Below are 19969 nucleotides of genomic sequence, written 5' to 3'. Positions count from 1 at the left end.
TCTGAATCTGCACTCTGCACTCTGAATCTGCACTCTGCACTCTGAATCTGCACTCTGAATCTGCACTCTGCACTCTGAATCTGCACTCTGAATCTGCACTCTGAATCTGCACTCTGAACTCTGAATCTGCACTCTGAACTCTGAATCTGCACTCACAATCTGCACTCTGCACTCACAATCTGCACTCTGCACTCACAATCTGCACTCTGAATCTGCACTCTGAATCTGCACTCTGAATCTGCACTCTGCACTCTGAATCTGCACTCTGCACTCTGAATCTGCACTCTGAATCTGCACTCTGAATCTGCACTCTGAACTCTGAATCTGCACTGTGAACTCTGAATCTGCACTCTGCACTCACAATCTGCACTCTGCACTCACAATCTGCACTCTGAATCTGCACTCTGAATCTGCACTCTGAATCTGCACTCACAATCTGCACTCACAATCTGCACTCACAATCTGCACTCACAATCTGCACTCTGCACTCTGAATCTGCACTCTGAATCTGCACTCTGATTCTGCACTCTGCACTCTGAATCTGCACTCTGAATCTGCACTCTGAATCTGCACTCTGCACTCTGAATCTGCACTCTGAATCTGCACTCTGAATCTGCACTCTGAATCTGCACTCTGAATCTGCACTCTGCACTCTGAATCTGCACTCTGAATCTGCACTCTGAATCTGCACTCTGAATCTGCACTCTGAATCTGCACTCTGAATCTGCACTCTGCACTCTGAATCTGCACTCTGAATCTGCACTCTGAATCTGCACTCTGAATCTGCACTCTGCACTCTGAATTTGCACTCTGCACTCTGAATCTGCACTCTGAATCTGCACTCTGCACTCTGAATCTGCACTCTGCACTCACAATCTACACTCTGAATCTGCTCTCTACACTCTGAATCTGCTCTCTGCACTCTGAATCTGATCTCGGCACTCTGAATCTGCACTCTGAATCTGCACTCTGCACTCTGAATCTGCACTCACAATCTGCACTCTGCACTCACAATCTGCACTCTGAATCTGCACTCTGAATCTGCACTCTGAATCTGCACTCTGAATCTGCACTCACAATCTGCACTCACAATCTGCACTCTGAATCTGCACTCTGCACTCTGAATCTGCACTCTGCACTCTGAATCTGCACTCTGCACTCTGAATCTGCACTCTGCACTCTGAATCTGCACTCTGAATCTGCACCCTGAATCTGCACTCTGTACTCACAATCTACACTCTGAATCTGCTCTCTACACTCTGAATCTGCACTCTGAATCTGCACTCTGCACTCTGAATCTGCACTCTGCACTCTGAATCTGCACTCTGCACTCTGAATCTGCACTCACAATCTGCACTCTGCACTCACAATCTGCACTCTGAATCTGCACTCTGCACTCTGAATCTGCACTCTGCACTCTGAATCTGCACTCTGCACTCACAATCTGCACTCTGCACTCACAATCTGCACTCTGCACTCACAATCTGCACTCTGAATCTGCACTCTGAATCTGCACTCTGAATCTGCACTCTGCACTCACAATCTACACTCTGAATCTGCTCTCTACACTCTGAATCTGCTCTCTGCACTCTGAATCTGATCTCGGCACTCTGAATCTGCACTCTGCACTCTGAATCTGCACTCTGCACTCTGAATCTGCACTCACAATCTGCACTCTGCACTCTGAATCTGCACTCTGAATCTGCACTCTGCACTCTGAATCTGCACTCTGAATCTGCACTCTGAATCTGCACTCTGAATCTGCACTCTGAATCTGCACTCTGAATCTGCACTCTGAATCTGCACTCTGCACTCTGAATCTGCACTCTGAATCTGCACTCTGCACTCTGAATCTGCACTCTGCACTCTGAATCTGCACTCTGCACTCTGAATCTGCACTCTGAATCTGCACTCTGCACTCTGAATCTGCACTCTGAATCTGCACTCTGAACTCTGAATCTGCACTCTGCACTCTGAATCTGCACTCTGAATCTGCACTCTGAATCTGCACTCTGAATCTGCACTCTGAATCTGCACTCTGAATCTGCACTCTGAACTCTGAATCTGCACTCTGTACTCTGAATCTGCACTCTGCACTCTGAATCTGCACTCTGCACTCACAATCTGCACTCACAATCTGCACTCTGCACTCACAATCTGCACTCTGCACTCACAATCTGCACTCACAATCTGCACTCACAATCTGCACTCTGCACTCACAATCTGCACTCTGCACTCACAATCTGCACTCTGCACTCTGAATCTACACTCTGAATCTGCACTCTGAATCTGCACTCACAACCTGCACTCACAACCTGCACTCTGAATCTGCACTCTGAATCTGCACTCTGAATCTGCACTCTGCACTCTGAATCTGCACTCTGAATCTGCACTCTGCACTCTGAATCTGCACTCTGCACTCACAATCTGCACTCTGCACTCTGAATCTACACTCTGCACTCTGAATCTGCACTCTGAATCTGCACTCACAACCTGCACTCACAACCTGCACTCTGAATCTGCACTCTGAATCTGCACTCTGCACTCTGAATCTGCACTCTGCACTCTGAATCTGCACTCTGAATCTGCACTCTGCACTCTGAATCTGCACTCTGCACTCACAATCTGCACTCTGCACTCTGAATCTACACTCTGCACTCTGAATCTGCACTCTGAATCTGCACTCACAACCTGCACTCACAACCTGCACTCACAACCTGCACTCACAACCTGCACTCACAATCTGCACTCACAATCTGCACTCTGCACACTGCACTCTGAATCTGCACTCTGCACTCTACATATGGTATGTTATGCTTACATACGTTCCATATATTATCCATGTATATGCCACATTTAGTTAAGAATATATGTTCTGTTTAGTTACATTACTTTGTTTGTATACCCTTTTATGCTGCTCTAAAGTTATTTCAATGGCTGAAATGCGGAGCCTGGGTAGCAGGAAGGAGAAGATAAGAGAGTGCATCGAGTGCGGACTTGTGAGCAAGCGCCTTAAGCCATCAGGATGCTACTTCAAGGCACGTAGACAGGGTCGTAATACCCAATGATACTCGTAAAGGTAGCTATAAAAAATGGCGTTAGGTTGTGCACACACCCTGCAAAGATGCGTGTAGCGCCTGAAGTCACAAGTTGAACCTGGTGTTGTTCGCTACAATAGACGATAGTTATCAGTGAGGTTTGTTCCACCATGAAACGAAAGTTGGCTGCCGAGAATAACAAGGCAGTGCTGGGAGGGGGGCTGCGCACCAACTGAAGTTCTCTGGTTGCACGGCCTGCGGCCGTGTGAAGTGTTATCAGTGAGGTTTGTTCCACCATGAAACGAAAGTTGGCTGCCGAGAGTAACAAGGCAGTGCTGGGAGGGGGGCTGCGCACCAACTGAAGTGCTCTGGTTGCACGGCCTGCGGCCGTGTGAAGTGATAAGCCTTTGAAGTATGTCACGACGCCTGAGGGGAGAGCAGAGAGAAGAGAAGGCTCGTGCGGGCAGAAAGGACGGCCGTGGGAGGTGGGAGGAGAATTCGGCATGGCTGGGGAGGGGGAGGAGAAATTAAAGTAAAGGCTGTGTTTGCGGGGAGAGAGAGGGGAGGTGCTGGTGTGGGAGAAGTGCTGCTACGGCCTGGGGGAAGTTGGCTGGGGAGGGGGAGGAGAAATGAATGTAAGGCTGTGGGGAACAGAGTTTATGGCCCAAAAGCGCGTGCCTGTGGCCACGTGAACTTCAAGAAAACCGCAAGGAACGAAGCCCTTGGTTTGACGAGGATTTCGAGCACTTGAATTCTCGCTCCTCAATGCGCTTGCGCGCATTGTAGGTCACGAGACCTAAAAAACCTCACACCAACTCCTCCTGTTCAAGACACCACTCATCCACACACTCCCCCTCCAGACTGGTGAGACAGTTCCTCACTGCCCCTGACTCTCAACCTGTACCCCTCTTACTGAGCACCAGGCACCATACTCTGGGAACTGGGAATGGGACTTCACGCACTGGACACATTTAAGCTGCCACCACTGGATCCTACCATACTGGGAAATCCAGACACACACACACTACACTCAGGGGATAAACACCCTCCCAAGCAAGCCATTTCTCCTCCACACTCCCTCTCTTCCATCTACCCACACAGGGACAGGAACAGGAATGGCCACTGGACCCAGCAAGGGATTCCTAATCTATGGGAACCTCCCCCTCTACTGGCGTCCCACCCTGTCATTTTCTCTCATCTGCCACTAAACATAAAGCGCAGGAAACACCATTTGAAAATGACACTCTTGAGGAAAAACAAAATCATAAACAATAATCCCAAACATGTGACTATCTAGAAAATGCAGAGTTTTGTAATGTAGCCAGCTGTCGCTGTGGCACTGCGCAAACACAAGTCCTAATCCTAGTCCTAGCATTTACAGCGCGGGGACACACTTGCTAGTGTAACCAGGCGCTCTACAAAATTCTAATAAATAAATAAATCCGCACCGCTGACCACCAATGTTAGAACTGGCTATTTCTGGTAGGCTAAGGCTGACGCCAAAGCCAGACAGAAACCACCATTCTAGTCAGGGCAAGGGAGTCACACGCCAAGATAACCCCTGCTCACCCCTTTGGTAGCTTGGCACGAGCAGTAAGGCTAAACTCGGAGGCAATGTGTAAAGCATTTGCGCCAGCACACAACAACAACAACATCCTAGGCACACCACAAAAGGAACTCCACACAAGGTTATATAAAAATAACTTGTGTATTGTCAAAACCACATCAGATAGAAATCACACATGTACATTGTGCCAACTGGCACGGGCAATATTCATAAGGGATTATTTACAAGACAGGGCCACTAGGGCCACTGTCAGGATCAACACTTTTAGAAATAGAAATACTGTCAGAAATTAGAATAAAAGGATATAAAATCCCTGTAGCACAAATTAGCAAGAATAGCACAAAATAACAGTTATAAATCACAACCAGTAACTACTGGTAAAGGTAGGTACACACTACGCAATACTAATAACCATAGGCCTAGATCACGCATGGACACATAACCTCTCTAGTATAAACTATACTAGGCAAAACACAACCACCTAAGAATAAAATACATTTAGGGGTATCAGCAAGAACACATTACACATGATGCATCAACCAACACATTCAGAGGTGTAAAATCAAGGAGGACACATGATGCATTAAAAACATTCAGAGGTGCCAGGAAAGAAAACACAACTCAATAGCGCAAAGACAAATGATGCCTAAAACATTCAGTATAAACTATACTAGGCAAAACACAACCACCTAAGAATAAAATACATTTAGGGGTATCAGCAAGAACACATTACACGTGATGCATCAAAAATACATTCAGCGGTGTAGGGAAAGAAAACACATGATGCATAAAACATTCAGAGGTGCAGGGAAGGAAAAACACATGATGTATCAACCAACACATTCAGAGGTGTAAAATCAAGGAGGACACATGATGCATTAAAAACATTCAGAGGTGCCAGGAAAGAAAACACAACTCAATAGCGCAAAGACACATGATGCCTAAAACATTCAGAGGTGCAAGGAAAAACCACACAATTGCGCAAAACCTACATAAGCCACCACCTGTGGCAGTCCCTAGGCCAACTGGCCTTGTTGGGGCTAGGGCGCCCTGTGTCTCAATGTCAGGGGCCTAAACGGTGCAGGTGCCCACTACTTGCTGGGCACCTGTGGACAATCCCAAGCGCCTAAACGGTGCAGCTGCCCACTAATTGCTGGGCAGCTGGGAACTTCAAACTGCGACAGGGTCCTCACTGACCCTAGAACAGAACTGTGCCAACTGCTGAGCCACACAGGCTCTGAAGACACTCGTGTCCACGTTGGAGCCACACAGGTTCTGGCATAACACATGCCCCAAACGTTGGAGCCACACAGGCTCTTAAACAATTATGGCCCATGGAGCCCTCGAGGCTCTGAACAGATCCCTCGCAGGCAGGAGGGGGCGGGCACCGGCAATGTGCCCGGACGCCCCCTCTAACTAATATGGCCCCCGGAGCCTTCTCTGGGCTCTACACAAGCACGGTCCCCTAGCTGGAGCGGTCCGCTGCCATCGGGCCGCTCTGAAGATGGGGGCCGCACAGGTATGGGCACAGGGGGAGGGGGCGGGCACCAACAACGTGCCCCGACACCACCCTCCCCTAAAGAACAAAACGGGGGCCCCTCTAGGCCCGAGCAACCATCCTCCTCGTTGGAGCGGCCCACTGCCACACGGGGCCGCTCTTGACACAGTGCCTCCACCGGCACCACAAAAAATCCATCTGCTCCCTCGCGGAGCAGCAACAGAACTGCCCCCGCCTCATCCGCCCCAGCCCAGACGCACCAGACCTCGGCGGCACTTCTCTGGGCAGGCGGCGTGGGACTTTTCTCCCTCCCCGGGGCTCTCCCTTCACTCAGGAGCCCCGGGACGGACACGGCAGGCGGCTTCCTCTCCTCTCGTTGCAGGGCTCCCTCGGCACACGGGAGCCCTGTTCACCGGCCGCCATGCTTCTTCTTCGCAGCCACTCCGGTCTCCCTCCTCGCGCTGCAGTGCCGAGGGCGGGACTTCCGGTTTGTCTATCTCGGGGCCGCGCAGCGATTGGCCGGCCGGCCGAACACTTCCGGGTCGCCGCGGGCAGCGCTGCGGCCTGTATTAGGCAGGCAGGCGGGGAATCGATATCCGAGGGGTAGGCTCCCTCGTAAATTCAAATATGAAGCGAGGTAGGCACTCGCTATGCTCGCAATTTCGGGCAAATGCCGGGTGGGCACCGGCTTCAACAAATAAAGCGCTCCCCAAGCGCTAAAGGAAATTTAAAGCACTCCATGCGCTAAAATAGCAAGTCAAGCGCTTCCAAGCGCTACAACAGAAAAATAAAGCGCTCCTAGCGCTAAAGGCTGAAATAAAGCGCCACCAGGCGCTAGGGGTGAGAGCAAAGCACTCCCAGCGCTAGGGACCAGTAAAGGTCCACAAGTCCAGCAAAGTCCTTCAGGGGTCCAGGACCTCAGCAGTCCAGGACATAAGGTGGAGCACAGCAGCTCCCAGAGAAGGAAAGTCCATCAGGTGTCCAGGGGCTGGGCAGGGCCCAGGGATTCCCCTGGGCCCAAGCAGCAGCACGCCCCTGGCAGATTCAAGTCCAAAAACAAGAACATCTTGGAAGGGGACACAGCCCCTTCTTATACAGAGAAAAGTCTTTGAAGTCTTTGTGCAGGCAGTGTGAGAACCAGCTAGAACTGGTTATAGGGAACTCTTTTCAGTGTCAGGGACAGAGGTGACAGTCGCCCAGCAGGGAGGTGGAGCCAGCATTGTGGCAGGCAGGCACAGCCTCATTCACTCCCAGGTGCTATCTCCTCCCACTTCCCTGGCAGCAGATGCAGCCTTTCATCCACGGGCTGACTCAGACAACCTCCTGGGGGGCTCTGCAGCCCCTGTCATCCTCAAACCAGACAGTCAATCCACAAGCAGGCCCAGACACTCCTGGGCCAGGCTCACCAGCCAATCACACGCCAGGCACAGATTACACAAATAGGCCAACTTCTAAAAGTGGCACTTCTAGACTAGACACAATCATGCCGCATACACCATTACGCAGCATTCAATCTCACGAGTTCGCACATATCAAACTCGACCCTGCACTCCCCACAAATCAGGAACTACCATGGGCATACATATTCCCCATTCATTCCTATGGGAGGGCAGGTCACTCACCACACATACACAGAGAGCTCACGCACTTTACACTGTACCACAGTGAAAAAGTGCGCAGAGGCCTAAAATCACCAACACCAGGTCACAGACACAGGCTAGGAAAAAGCAAAAAGTTTCGGGTTGAACCTGCCAAAAAGGGCCAGGTCCAACAGTAACCAACACTAAAACCTTTTCCTAAGGTAATTTGTGCGATTCTTTGTAACAAAAAATCAGTAGGCTTTAATTGGGAGTTAAAACAACCCACCCTTAAGTGTCTATTGACTTTAACATATGCTTTCACAATCAATATGTCAGGACTACTGCAATGATCTTAACTTTTCATAATAAAAAAACAGGTCTGTAGGCTTTATCATTGACTTGTCACCATAACCAACTCAAGCCTACTATACTGAGCATAAGCTTTCCACAAGGCAGCCATCAAACAAACAGCACAAAAATATACAAAATTACAGTTGGCAAAACAAAATACTATCTCTCATAAGAGAGGCTAGCCAAGATCATTGTATTGCCTATCTAATTTCCCTTTGATTTGTTAGGGTGGATCGTCGACTCCAAAATCCTTGCCTACTGCGGCAATCTGCGCGATTCCATGTAACAAAATACCTGTCTGTAGGTTTTAATATAGAGGAGAAACAATCTTAAATGCCTGAAAGTTTAACATATGCTTTTCATAATAAATACAGCAAGCCTAGTGCCTTTATCATAACATTTCATAACTTTTTAGAGGAAGCATACAAATTGGGCACCAATAAAAACCTATACTCAGGGAAAGCATCATGTGTGTGGAGACTCAATCCCTCGCTCAGCAGCACTCTAAAACGCCTTTTTATTGTTGATCGCACAAGATCTGGCGAAAGCTGTATTGTCAAGTCAGGCCTAACAAATCCATGTACACTAGTGTATTCCTGAGAATCCCATACTACTCTCCAACTGAAAATTGCACTCTGAAGTCTAAAGTTAATGACCTCCCATTCGTGCCGCTGCCAGAGAAACACAAACAATGTAAAGTATCTTGTTAATTAAGATATTTTAACAGCATACAACGCCATATAAGTGTCCCTTAAAATTCAAGCTCAGGCATCCATGCTGCTGCTGGCTCAGGAATCAGGATCAACAAAAACAATCACATCTTTGCGACAGGGAAGCACTTTTTTTCTGTGGAAGCTTACAACTTTGGCCCAATCAAAACATTATTCTGTCTACGAACATGTGGGTGAAGTCAAAGTCCCTCTCTATTGTGCTCCTGAAAGCTTTTAGTTTGATCACATCACAAGTGAATCTGCTGCGAAAGTTCTACTTCAACGACTGATCAATTTGTGTGTGAAGTGAACTTGAGTGATATTGTGCACAGAGGGAGTGTACTTGGAGTAAAACACAATAGGTGGATGAATGGTTGCAGGAGTTCAAGAATGTGTGAAATAAATAGTGCAAGATGTGTAACAGAGCCTCTGTTACAGAGGCTTTGACAGTTGGAAGCCATATCTACTGGCTCTACCGATGCCAGAGGTTGCACACGTCCGTGTACAGCTGCTGCCGTGCTGGTTCTTTTCACCGAACGCCATTGTGTAAGCAACACAGTAAAGAAAAGAAACGGCAACCCAGAACTAACGTCTATGGTACGTGCCCAAATAACGTGGTAATCCTGCAGGAAAATACTATACCAAGAACACGTGTAGTTTACGTTACCAAGCAGCCAATGAACATCTGACAGGCATACCCAAAGACAACTATTGAGTCACGGTCGGTACCTCGCAGCCAATAGACAATTGACTTTGACTTCCGGGATTATTTTAGGCCACAAGCCAAATCTCTGATCCCAACTACCAATGAGCAAGGGGCGAGAGCTTTCTCCAACCAATCACATGACTTGACTTTCCCTCTAAACCATTCCCACATTTTCATAATATGTTTGAGCTTACCTGATTCGTGTGAGTTCTCGTGTGGCACAGCTCTGACACTACGGTCGTGAATACCGTAATTAATGTACAAAAGACGCAAAAAGAAGGCACAATAACCAGCAACGGGGTTTGTTCCTAGTTAGATATTGTATGGAAAATCCTGCATAGCAGGTGATCACCATAATGCCAGTCCAGAAGAGAAACAAAGTGGCTGAGCCTGCCGAAAACAAGAAGAGGGGAATCAGGTAACCACCATTACGCTCACATCTCGAGAAAGAAGGGAAGGGGTGTGACAGGGTGTCATTAGGATGTAGTGGGGCAGCTACAAGGATCCGCGCAGAACCCTCCCACTCAGAGTTCCATCTCTCTGTGACGTATGCGTAGCGTCATTGGTGCAGTGCCAGCCCTTCCGCCAAAGAACATAACGCTCCCTTTTATTATAGCGCCTGCTTCCTTCTCTATACAAGGGGTGTCTTTGCAATATACCTCCACGCTTTTCCTTATTTTAACAGATCTTATAGTGGTTTTCATGCCATTGGCATCTCCAGAAGGGACTTTTAGAGGGACGGAAACTGGACAGCTGAGAAAACTGAATGAGCCATTTAAAGGTTACAGGGACATGGCTGGGAAATAGAATTTAGAAAAAAAAATAGAAATTCACTAAAAGGAAGAGAGGTTGTAGGGACGTTATAGTTCACTTCAGATTTTACACACTTAAACCCATAGATATTCAGCAGTTATAGTTACTATAACTCGTGCCCCTGCCATGCACAATTTTCTCTTCAGGAATTTTATTGCAAAATGTTGCAGTGATATTATCAATGTCATAAAAGATGTCATGACTGATGTAACGTGGGAGAATTAGCAGTGCATGTGGAGGACGTGAACTATAGTTATATTAGGGCACGCAGAATTATTTTTTTTTGTATTAAAAAAAAGCTTTTTTACTCCCTGGCGGGACCCCGCCACCAGACCTTCCCTCTTATTTTTTGGGGGCCGTTTTTGGGGGGACTCGGCCTAGTCTGAGTCACAAGGTGGCCGCCACAACTTTCTGGTTATAGTGGTGCCAGTCAATCAGATCTCAAAACTGCTGTACGGATTTACACCAAATTGCAAAAAAGCATTCTTTCTGATCCAAGATCTAGCTTTCAACCAAATCTGGTGTAGGTCCATTCAGCGGTTCGGGCTATAGTGGTGTTCAAAATCCCTATGGGAAATTACATTGGGCAAATGCATTTGGGGAACACTCCAACCCCCTGCTTTCTCAGGCCCCCACTTGATAAATCTCCTCAAAACTTTACAAACAGCAGATGAAGTGAGTGGCAAACTAGTTTTGAAAATTTCGTGAAGATTCGTCAAACGGTGCGAAAGTTATTAGTAAAACAAAAAACGCTTTTCTATGGAAACTAGGTCCGAATAATAACTACCTACTGGCGACTGCCAGTAGGATATATATATTTATGATTGTTTCAAATGTTTAAATCTGACTTTGTTTCTATGTTATGTTCTTAGATATATCCATGCATACAAAACCAGACACGATTTTAGCAACAAAAAAAGTGTTTTTTTGTTGCAAACATCTTTGTATCGTTTTGTATGTATGTATATATCTAAGAACATAACATAGATTCAAAGTCAGATTTAAACATTTGAAACAATCATGTAGGTTCATGTGCTGCTTCAAACACTGAAACGTTGGTGGATAAATTAATGTGTGTGATAAGGTTCAGTGTCTTTTTTGTTGTTGTTGTGCTTTCATCTCTCAGTACACTCAACGGCTGTGCTGGTGGGGACCAAGGGAGGGCTGGACAAATGTATCTGGGCCACGGGTCCCATTTGGTCCCTGTCTAAAGATGCCATGCTAAGGGCCTGCTAGACAAGTCAGACTGACAGAGGATCTCAGGTGTTAAGGGCAGATTCTAGAGATAGGACCTTACCAGGTATAGGGTGAACAACGGAACAAGATACACTAATATGTTTTTGAAGTTCTCCACTTTTTGCTGTGGGCTGCTGCACATAGTGTTCACACTATGAGCATAATCAATGCTGCAATAATAATGCTCCGTAAAGCCACACTTTGGGGTATGAAGGGTTCGGCAGTCAGGAGTAGAGTCACAAGGGGAGGAGCCATGTATAATACTGGGATGATAACCCAGAAGACTACTGCCTTAATGGAAAGATCGGTGTTTAATCTCTGATCCCGGAATGTGATGTGCTATTGGCTAAATATTGTGTTGTGCTTTCCCTTTGTTCTCCTTGTCCCTGCACCACCATCAGTATGATCCTGCATGGAATCTTTCTATGCCACTTGACGTATTGGTCTCCTAGTTATTTCAGTTAAGACCAAAGGCTGAGTAAGGAAGGTCCATGCTTCTGGTTGGGTATCACTTACATATATACATGTAACCTGCAGATGATCCTGATGTTTATAAGCATACCCTTGTTGGAAAGTGGGTTATTGGTAGGGGCAAATGTAGGTCTGCCACTGGCAATAAGGCCACTAACACATGATAGGACTCAGCATAGGTCTTAGAAAATTATTCCTTTGCTCAACCCTTGGTAACGTGGCTGCGAGCAGACAGGCTTAACTTCAAAGACAGGTATGTAAAGCATTTAAAAACACAATTTCAGTAAATAATTAAGACACAACACAGAACAAAAATCCAACACCAATTTAGAAAAATAGGTTATATTTTTATCTTTTAAATGACACCAAAATGAAAATAATCCCCTGTAGGGAACCAGAGATATGAATTTTTAAAGATTAGTCACTTTCTAGTGCTTAGAAACCAACAGTGCCCCTTTTAGTCATTTCGTTTTCTCTGTCAGGGACACACCTTTATAAATTGTTCTGAAGAATTTTCTCACCACTGTGGTGGGCTGCCTTCTTCAGCAACCGGGGTCCAGTTAGAACACCTTCCTGGAGTTCTGCTTGCGGGTCCCAAAGTATCCAACACACAATCCAAAGTTCTGGAATCTCCAAAAGGGTCCTTAAAAAAGTGTGAAACTTCAATTCCGCAAACCACTTGAATCACACTCTTACAAATCCACTGATGGGTCTCCAATGTTTAGATTTAGTTGGTGATAGTCCAGTTGAGCTCTTTAACCTACTAGCCTTCAGGGAGTACACTGAGTCCTTTTGCAGCAAGGTAATCCACAGGGCTGCAGTTTCACTTGGTGCAGTCTGCAGAGGTCAGGCCTTAGAGTTCCTTGCACTGCAAAATCTTTTCAGCTAGGCATTTCTTGCTTCATTCAGTTTCAAGCAGCAGATCTGGAGGGCTCTGTCCCTCTCAGATACTTATTCAAAATTCTCTGGGTCAAGCACCAGGTCACTGCTGACCAATGAGAGCAGGACAACTCCTCATAGTTATGACCACATCCTGTAGTGTGTGGCATTAGTTTGTTACAGAGTGCATCATTCTTCCAAATGCATAATGGCTGATTTTCCAGCAAGGAGGTAAGAGCTGGCTAAACACACCCCTTGGGATGGCTTATTTTCATGGACTCTCCCCCTACCATCTGCACATACCTTCCTTAAGCCTAGCCCTGACATTGGGTCAAGAGTGTCAGAGTGAAGCTGAAACCCAGGTCTCCCCTCTGCCTTTGAAGAGCACAGTTTACGATGCCACCTCCTGGCCTGGCATTCCTATAAACCAGCACACTGCCCTCCCAGCAGCCTGGCTAATCCACTTAACTCTGACCAATCAGGGCAGACCCCTGAAAGGCTGAATTTGGACTTACAAACAAGAAAGTCTCATAACTTCTTGTATGTACACTTTAGGAGAAATTCAGCAATATAATATTGTTGGATTTACTACTACCATTCTGGGAAGTCTTTGAATGGTCCGGCTAGTCCTCTCCTATCAATATTTATTAATCAATAACTTCCTACTATGTTAACCCATGGGCCAAGGGGTTTGCAATGGGGAACATGACTTTGGCCACTTTTTTAGCACCAGGGCTTATAAAACCATGTTTTATAAGTATTTCCCTAATTTCTACAGGACCCCCACCCCCTGTGCAACTAGGGGAGACTTCAGGGGTTCTGAATCTGCAGAAATATTGCAGATCCTCCACTTCTTCCAGCATCAATGTCGAATTTGAGCAGCTCTTTAATAGAATGTGGGGAGTGAAATGTAAAATTTCACTTTACCCAGGCATATAAAAACTCATTTTATAAGGGTGTACCTTATGGATAACTGACCCCCCACCCCTGGGATACCTAGGGGTGACCCTGGGTGGTCCCTAATATGCAAGAACATGGTAGGTTTTTCATTTGTAAGGGCCCCTACCCCCAAAGTCGACTTTGGGCACAATTTAAGGTTTAAAAGCTGTCCTGGCAACCAGTGCTGCTTTTAAACTGACCTCAGGCTTCAGCACTGCACACATGCTGGTGCAGAGAATCTGCTGGCCTCTAAACTGCCATGCCCCAGGATACTGGAGACTTCTAGGTAGTTTCAGTCCCCTGCCCTATTACATACTAGGGGCTTAGGGGTAGGGCATGCCTATTACAGGGGTACACCACTATACCATAGTGTACCCTAGTGTATGTTGGGTGTCTTAACTGCATTCTAATGTGTTCCTTTTAGCTTGGCCATGGCCCTGGGCCTGGTTAAACAGAGCCCAGGGTCAGTCAGAGTCAGTTACCACCAGTTCCAGTCAGCAAAATGTTAGGGGGGTTCCCAGGGTACAGGATGACTTTGCAACAACCCTGATTTGTGAATAAAGAAGAAACGCATTTCTCCACATTCCCTGTATGTCTGAGTTAGCGTTTGGAATACTTAGAGTGAATGATGTAATATAATGTTGGTGTGTTCTGTGGTGTGAAAGTTATGAGATGGGTACAGTTGGAGTGGGGATGTAACCCTGACAGGGCATACCTGCTGTTGCTATAACCTAAGCACCTATCATTAAATAAAGAACTTACTCCAACCTGAATGGAGCAAGATTCTTGTATTAAGACTGTGCCTTCTAACTGCAGCATTTTGGCAACAAGTTGTGAAGGACATACATGATAATGCGGCCAGACTCTTGTGGTAGTTGGGAGCAATTTCTGGCAGGGGAGGAGGCCTTTTGTGACGAGCGAGGTGGCCCTGTTATCATGGATGACTAGTGTGGGCGTGCCCACCCTCAAACCCACCAGCAAGTAGTGTCAGTTGAAGCTGCTGGGCAGGAGGAGCCCAGTGAGGGTGCCTAGTAAGAAGGATGGGCAAATCTGACAAGGGCAAAGAGCAGAGGGTGGGTTTTAAACTGAGGTGCTGTTTCCCAATGTGTTGTCCAGAGCTTAAACTCAATGATATGAAGCCAATGTTATGCGAACCTCGCTAGGTAGGCCGTGGGAAGAGAAAGGGAAATCACCTTTACTGTACGCATAACTCTGAAATGACCCCTAGAGCTTAATACATTCACTTTTACCATCTGCCACATTGCGGTGCTCGCGCTCTAGCAGCGCTGTGTTATTTTAACTCTCCTCGTTCTGGATTTTGGTTTGAGACTTTTTTTCACTTACCCCTGTTCTTAATTCGGCTGCCTGCACTTCGCGCCCCTCTCTCCCCTCACTGCACTTAAAATCGCACTAGTGTGCCTCAAAGCACCACCACTTTGGTGGGTCCGGGTCTGGGGGCACTACCTTGGGGGCCATTTTGGATTGGGGCTCTTCCATCCGGCGGCGGCCGCCATCTTGGAGCGGACTCGCGCTAGAGGAAGGACTGGAGCGCCTATTTAAAGTCGCTTCCCCACGCGCAGCGTGTCGCGCAGGTTGACGCCCTCGCTTAGCCTGAGTCGTGCCGGAGTCCTGCCCGTCTGCGTCCCGGAGGCGTCGGGGCGGCGGGGGACCCTGGTCCGGCACTACTCTGGCTGCGATGATTTGTTATTCCTCTGCGTCATTGCGGGGCATGCGGGGCCACTCCAGCTCTTGCCGCTCCGTTTTCCCGGGGCGGTTTCGGGGCAAACGACGCTGTCCGGGTTGCGGCTGGACGCCTTCCTGGACTTGTGCTACAGTTCCTCGCCCGGCAGCTGCTGGCGTGAAGCATCTCTGCCTGTTGCTGAACACGAGGTCGGTAGGTCGCCATGCCCTGCACATTCACGATCTTCTGGTCAGGGAGAATCCCTTGTGCTTGCTACTGACGGAAACTTGGCTGGGAGAGGCATCCAATCCGGACGTCTTCTCAGCTATTCCTCCGGTGTATAATATCTTCCGGCAGGACAGAGCTAAGGGCAGGGGAGGGGGAGTCGCGGTTGTGGTGAAAAAGAGCGTCTCTTGCTCAGTGCTTCCCTTGAACTCCATCGGGAATGCCGAGTCGCTCGCCTTTACGCTCAGACTGTCCCCTGGTCAGGCCCTGAAGGGGTTGCTGGTCTATAGACCACCAGGCCCTGTGGGTTCCTTTTTGGAGGATCTGCAGACAGCCGTCTCTGAGTTGGCGCTGACCTCACAGCACTGTATTGTGGCCAGTGATTTCAATTTCCACCTTGATGTGGCGGACGACCCTGATGCGGCCAAATTGCTGGATGTTACATCTCCGCTTGGTCTTATACCGTGCGTGTCAGGGCCAACACATGAGAAGGGGCATACCCTGGATCAGGTGTTTTCATCTGTGCCACTCACGGAGGTTGACACCCTGCAGATGCTCTGGACTGACCACTGGTTGATCAGTTTTTCGGTGTTGGAATGTGCACGCCCGGATCACAGAGCGCCTACCGTGCTCAGACCGGCCTCGAGAGCGCTGCATAGAGTGACACCCGACATGCTAGAGCAGGCGCTGCTGGATCACCCCTGTCATCTTTCGGGTGATTTGGACAGCGACACGGAGACTCTGCAGTGATGGCTCACCGATAGGCTTGACGATCTTGCCCCTAAGGCAGCCCCCCGGTCCACGGTGGCACGGCAATCTGCACCGTGGTTTACGGAGGCGCTTCGTGCGGCTCGGAGCCAGTGCAAGGTGGCCGAGAGGGCCTGGCGCCTTTTGTATGATGGGGAGGCCAAACTCGCCTATAAGGCGGTGGTGAAGGCCTACCATCGGGACATCCTTGGTGCCAAGAGGGACTATCTGGCTAGGAGGATCGAGGCATCTGCGAACTCCTGTAAGGAGATCTTTAATATTGTGAGGGAGTTTACGATCCCCAGCTCCCATCCGCCCCCACAAGCTTCGGCGGATGCTTGGGCTTGTGATCTTGCTGGTTTCTTCACAAATAAGATCAAGGCTATTCAGGCCACCTTCGTGGAGGGACCGGACGGAAGCAGCACTGTGAGGGCGGATTGCAGACTACCGCATATATCTGCGGCGGTGCTCTCCGATTTCCCTGTTGTTTCCAGTGATGCCTCCCGGACGCTGCTGGCCAATCTTAAATCTGGCTCGCCACTTGACTCCTGCCCCGCCAAATTCTTGGCCGGGATGGCGGCAGTGGTGAATCCACTGGTCAACTCCATCCTCAATGCCTCCCTGAGGGAGGGAAGGGTCCCCAGTTCTTGGAAAAGAGCGATGGTGATCCCCCTCCTAAAAAAACCGGGTCTCGACACCGAGGCTTTGGCGAATTACAGGCCAATCTCGCTTCTACCAGCGCTGGCGAAGATAACGGAAAAACATGCCCACGGTGTTCTGTCAAGCTTTCTGGAAGCTAATAATCTGCTCCATCCATCTCAATCGGGTTTCCGCCCTAACTTCAGTACGGAAACGGCTCTGTTGGAGGTTACTGAGATCATCAGGGAGACCCTGGATGTCGGCGGTAGGGCCATGCTGGTCATGTTAGACCTTTCGGCGGCTTTCGACACCGTCCCCCACAAGGCGCTTTTAGCCAGGCTTTATGACATCGGCCTTAGGGGGACGGTGCTCAGGTGGTTTACTTCTTTCCTTGAAAGCCGCCGCCAGCCGGTCTGGGTCTCCCAGAGTTCCGCCGAGATGCCGCCATTGGGAGTTGGGGTTCCACAGGGCTCTGTGTTGAGCCCCACATTATTTAACATCTTTATGTCCCCTTTGGCGGCCTTGGTGGAGGCTTACGGGGCCCAGATCGTCTCATATGCCGACGACACGCAACTCCTCTTCACATGCGGGAAAGACCAAGAGTTTGATGGAGAGAGAATCCGGGACTGCCTCGTACTGGTCTTCGACTGGTTCCAGCGGAACAGTCTGAGGGCCAACTCGGGCAAGTCTGAGATTTTATTTTTTGGTTGCGTTGTCGATCCGGAGTGGCAGCATTGGTGGCCGTCCGACATGAACCCTCCAGCACAGTCTTCCTTGGTGGCCAAAAATTTGGGCGTCAAGCTTGACAACCAGCTGTCGCTACGAATTCACATTCTCGGCCTGGCCGGCACCTGCTACGGAATCCTGAAAATGCTCCGCAAATTTTTGCCCTTGCTGTCTGAGGAGCACAGGAGGATTACTGTGCAGGCTCTTGTCGGCTCAAGGCTAGACTATGCCAATGTCCTTTTTCTTGGCCTCCCTGATTACCTGGTCCAGCGCCTTCAGGTGGTGCAGAACTCTGCTGCCCGGGCGATTTTTGGCCTAGGCAGACGAGCTCGAGCTTCCGGGCTGCTTCAGACGCTTCACTGGCTCCCCATCAGGAAGCGGATCCAGTTCAAATCCCTGACCCTGATGCATAAAGCTCTGCATGGATCAGGGGCTGGATATTTGCAGCGGAGACTGACTTTTTATCGTCCAGTCCGCTCTCTCCGCTCGGAATCCCTCTTTAAAGCTGTGGTTCCGCGGGTGAGGAAGGCCCGTGCTGGAGGGCGGTCTTTCAGTTGCAGAGCTCCCCAGCTTTGGAACCTGCTTCCACTTCCACTCCGTAGCACTGCCAATTTGCTCCAGTTTAGGAAGGGCCTGAAGACCTGGCTTTTTAATTCTTAGTTTGTTGTTACTGCCTATCGCTTTTATTATTTTTCTCTGATGTCTTCTGTTTTTAGCTGTGTTGTGTTATTTGACTCTGAGCTGCTGGTGGAAAGCGTCGGGACACTCTTGCTGAGTAGCCGTACGCTATATAAAAGCTACATAACATAACATAACATAACAATTGTGACAAAAGGAACCATGATGATGAATGAGCAGTATGATTTCTCAATTACGTTGACTGTGGCACAGGCTACTCTATGCTTTTAGAGGGCCCTGTGTTTGTTTCACATATTTTATGGCACCCAGCACAGAGTGGCCAGAGGAGATGACGCTGCCCTTGCTCGCACTGTGGGGATGGCTATGGGCAGAGGTCTTGGGACAATCGGCAGCATCAGGTAAATTGGAGCTTTCATCGCCAGTCAGTGCTGGAAGAAGAGGGTATATGGTGTTTGGGGGTATAGCAGCGTACCCAAGCCCTTCTGGTTAATTTAGAAAGAGAAGTAGACTCTATTCATGGACATTGTCGATGGAATTTTTGTATTGTTTGTGACTATACTATTTTCCACAAGCCATGGGGAGTTGAAACATTGTCTGCCGGAATTTGTCCAATAGTGTGGTTAAAATATGACATTGTTAATTATTTGGCAGATTTATTTGGCATTTATGGAGTTTATGTTATTCTGTGCACTGCAGTTAGGAAATATGCCTTGTTTCCCACTAACCACAAGGTTCATTGCATTTGGGGTAGTTTGGTTGGTGATTCTTGCATATTGACATGCCATTTATATATTATTGGCAATGCATGTGTTGAGTTCGTACTTGTCCGTGTAAGTTTACATCTGTTGTTTGAGAATTATCCACCATTATGATGTTTTCAGAGCACTGTGAGTACTTACTCTTGTCTCTATGTGGAGTCTGGTTAGCGGTTTGGGGAAAATAGTGTAGTACCCAACTGTGGTTTGTTGTGTAGATACATGCTCTTGTGCAGGACCAAGTGTTGCAGATTTGATGAAGAGTAATATCTTGTCAGAAGAGACCGAAGTTTAGTACACCTGTGAATGTGTTGAAGCAAATTGGGAAAGAGTATCACCCTGTCACTAGAGGTTGTATGGGCGTAGAACCTCATAGTCAAGAAGTGCAGTTGTCAGAACCCCTTTCAGAGGTCACGGGGCATGCAGGAGTTACTGTGCCAAACTGTGGACATTGAGGCCTTTTACTCCTTATGTCCCGGGACCCAACATACTAGGGATTCTCAGCCATTGGGCCAAGTATTCCTTCTGCACTTGACTGTCTGTGGTAGCTATGGTTAAGCAGACCAAGGCTCTCTCGGGGGTAAGTTTAGATACAGGTTAGTGCACACCACTCTTAACTCAAAGAGCGTACAGTAATATCAATAAATCATTGTGTGTAACTAAGAGATATGTGAATTTCGGGCCACCTAGAAAACATATCTATCAACACTGTGACTTAAAACTGACCACTTTTGCTAGAAACCGATCCCAAAATGTCTAAAGGAACTTC

At 48.2% G+C, this 19969-nt stretch overlaps 2 protein-coding genes across 6 annotated transcripts in view; one reads left to right on the top strand and one right to left on the bottom strand.

The window, feature by feature from the left end:
• The window catches only part of HEXD (hexosaminidase D), a 389672-nt gene that overhangs the window by 298751 nt on the left and 70952 nt on the right, over window positions 1-19969 (bottom strand). The window contains exon 1 of one of the 4 annotated variants that reach the window (XM_078654646.1): window positions 9645-9773. The exons of 1 other annotated variant lie outside the window; for it this stretch is intronic. The gene's annotated coding sequence lies outside the window, so the exon portion shown is untranslated. Of the gene's footprint in view, window positions 1-9411; window positions 9502-9644; window positions 9774-19969 lie in introns of those variants that run through there. 2 more of the 4 variants (XM_078654648.1, XM_078654649.1) reach the window with 2 other exon arrangements.
• OGFOD3 (2-oxoglutarate and iron dependent oxygenase domain containing 3) overlaps window positions 9730-19969 on the top strand; it is a 1262510-nt gene continuing 1252270 nt past the window's right edge. Inside the window, exon 1 of one of the 2 annotated variants that reach the window (XM_078654650.1) lies at window positions 9730-9868. In XM_078654650.1, the coding sequence (XP_078510776.1) occupies window positions 9807-9868 (62 nt within the window). In that variant the 5' untranslated portion in view covers window positions 9730-9806. The remainder of the gene's footprint in view (window positions 9869-19969) is intronic. The other variant, XM_078654651.1, reaches the window with a different exon arrangement.

This window comes from Lissotriton helveticus, chromosome 7 (assembly GCF_964261635.1).
Source record: "Lissotriton helveticus chromosome 7, aLisHel1.1, whole genome shotgun sequence".
Classification (NCBI taxonomy): Eukaryota; Metazoa; Chordata; class Amphibia; order Caudata; family Salamandridae; genus Lissotriton; species Lissotriton helveticus.
This window is presented reverse-complemented; position numbering and strand designations above follow the sequence as displayed.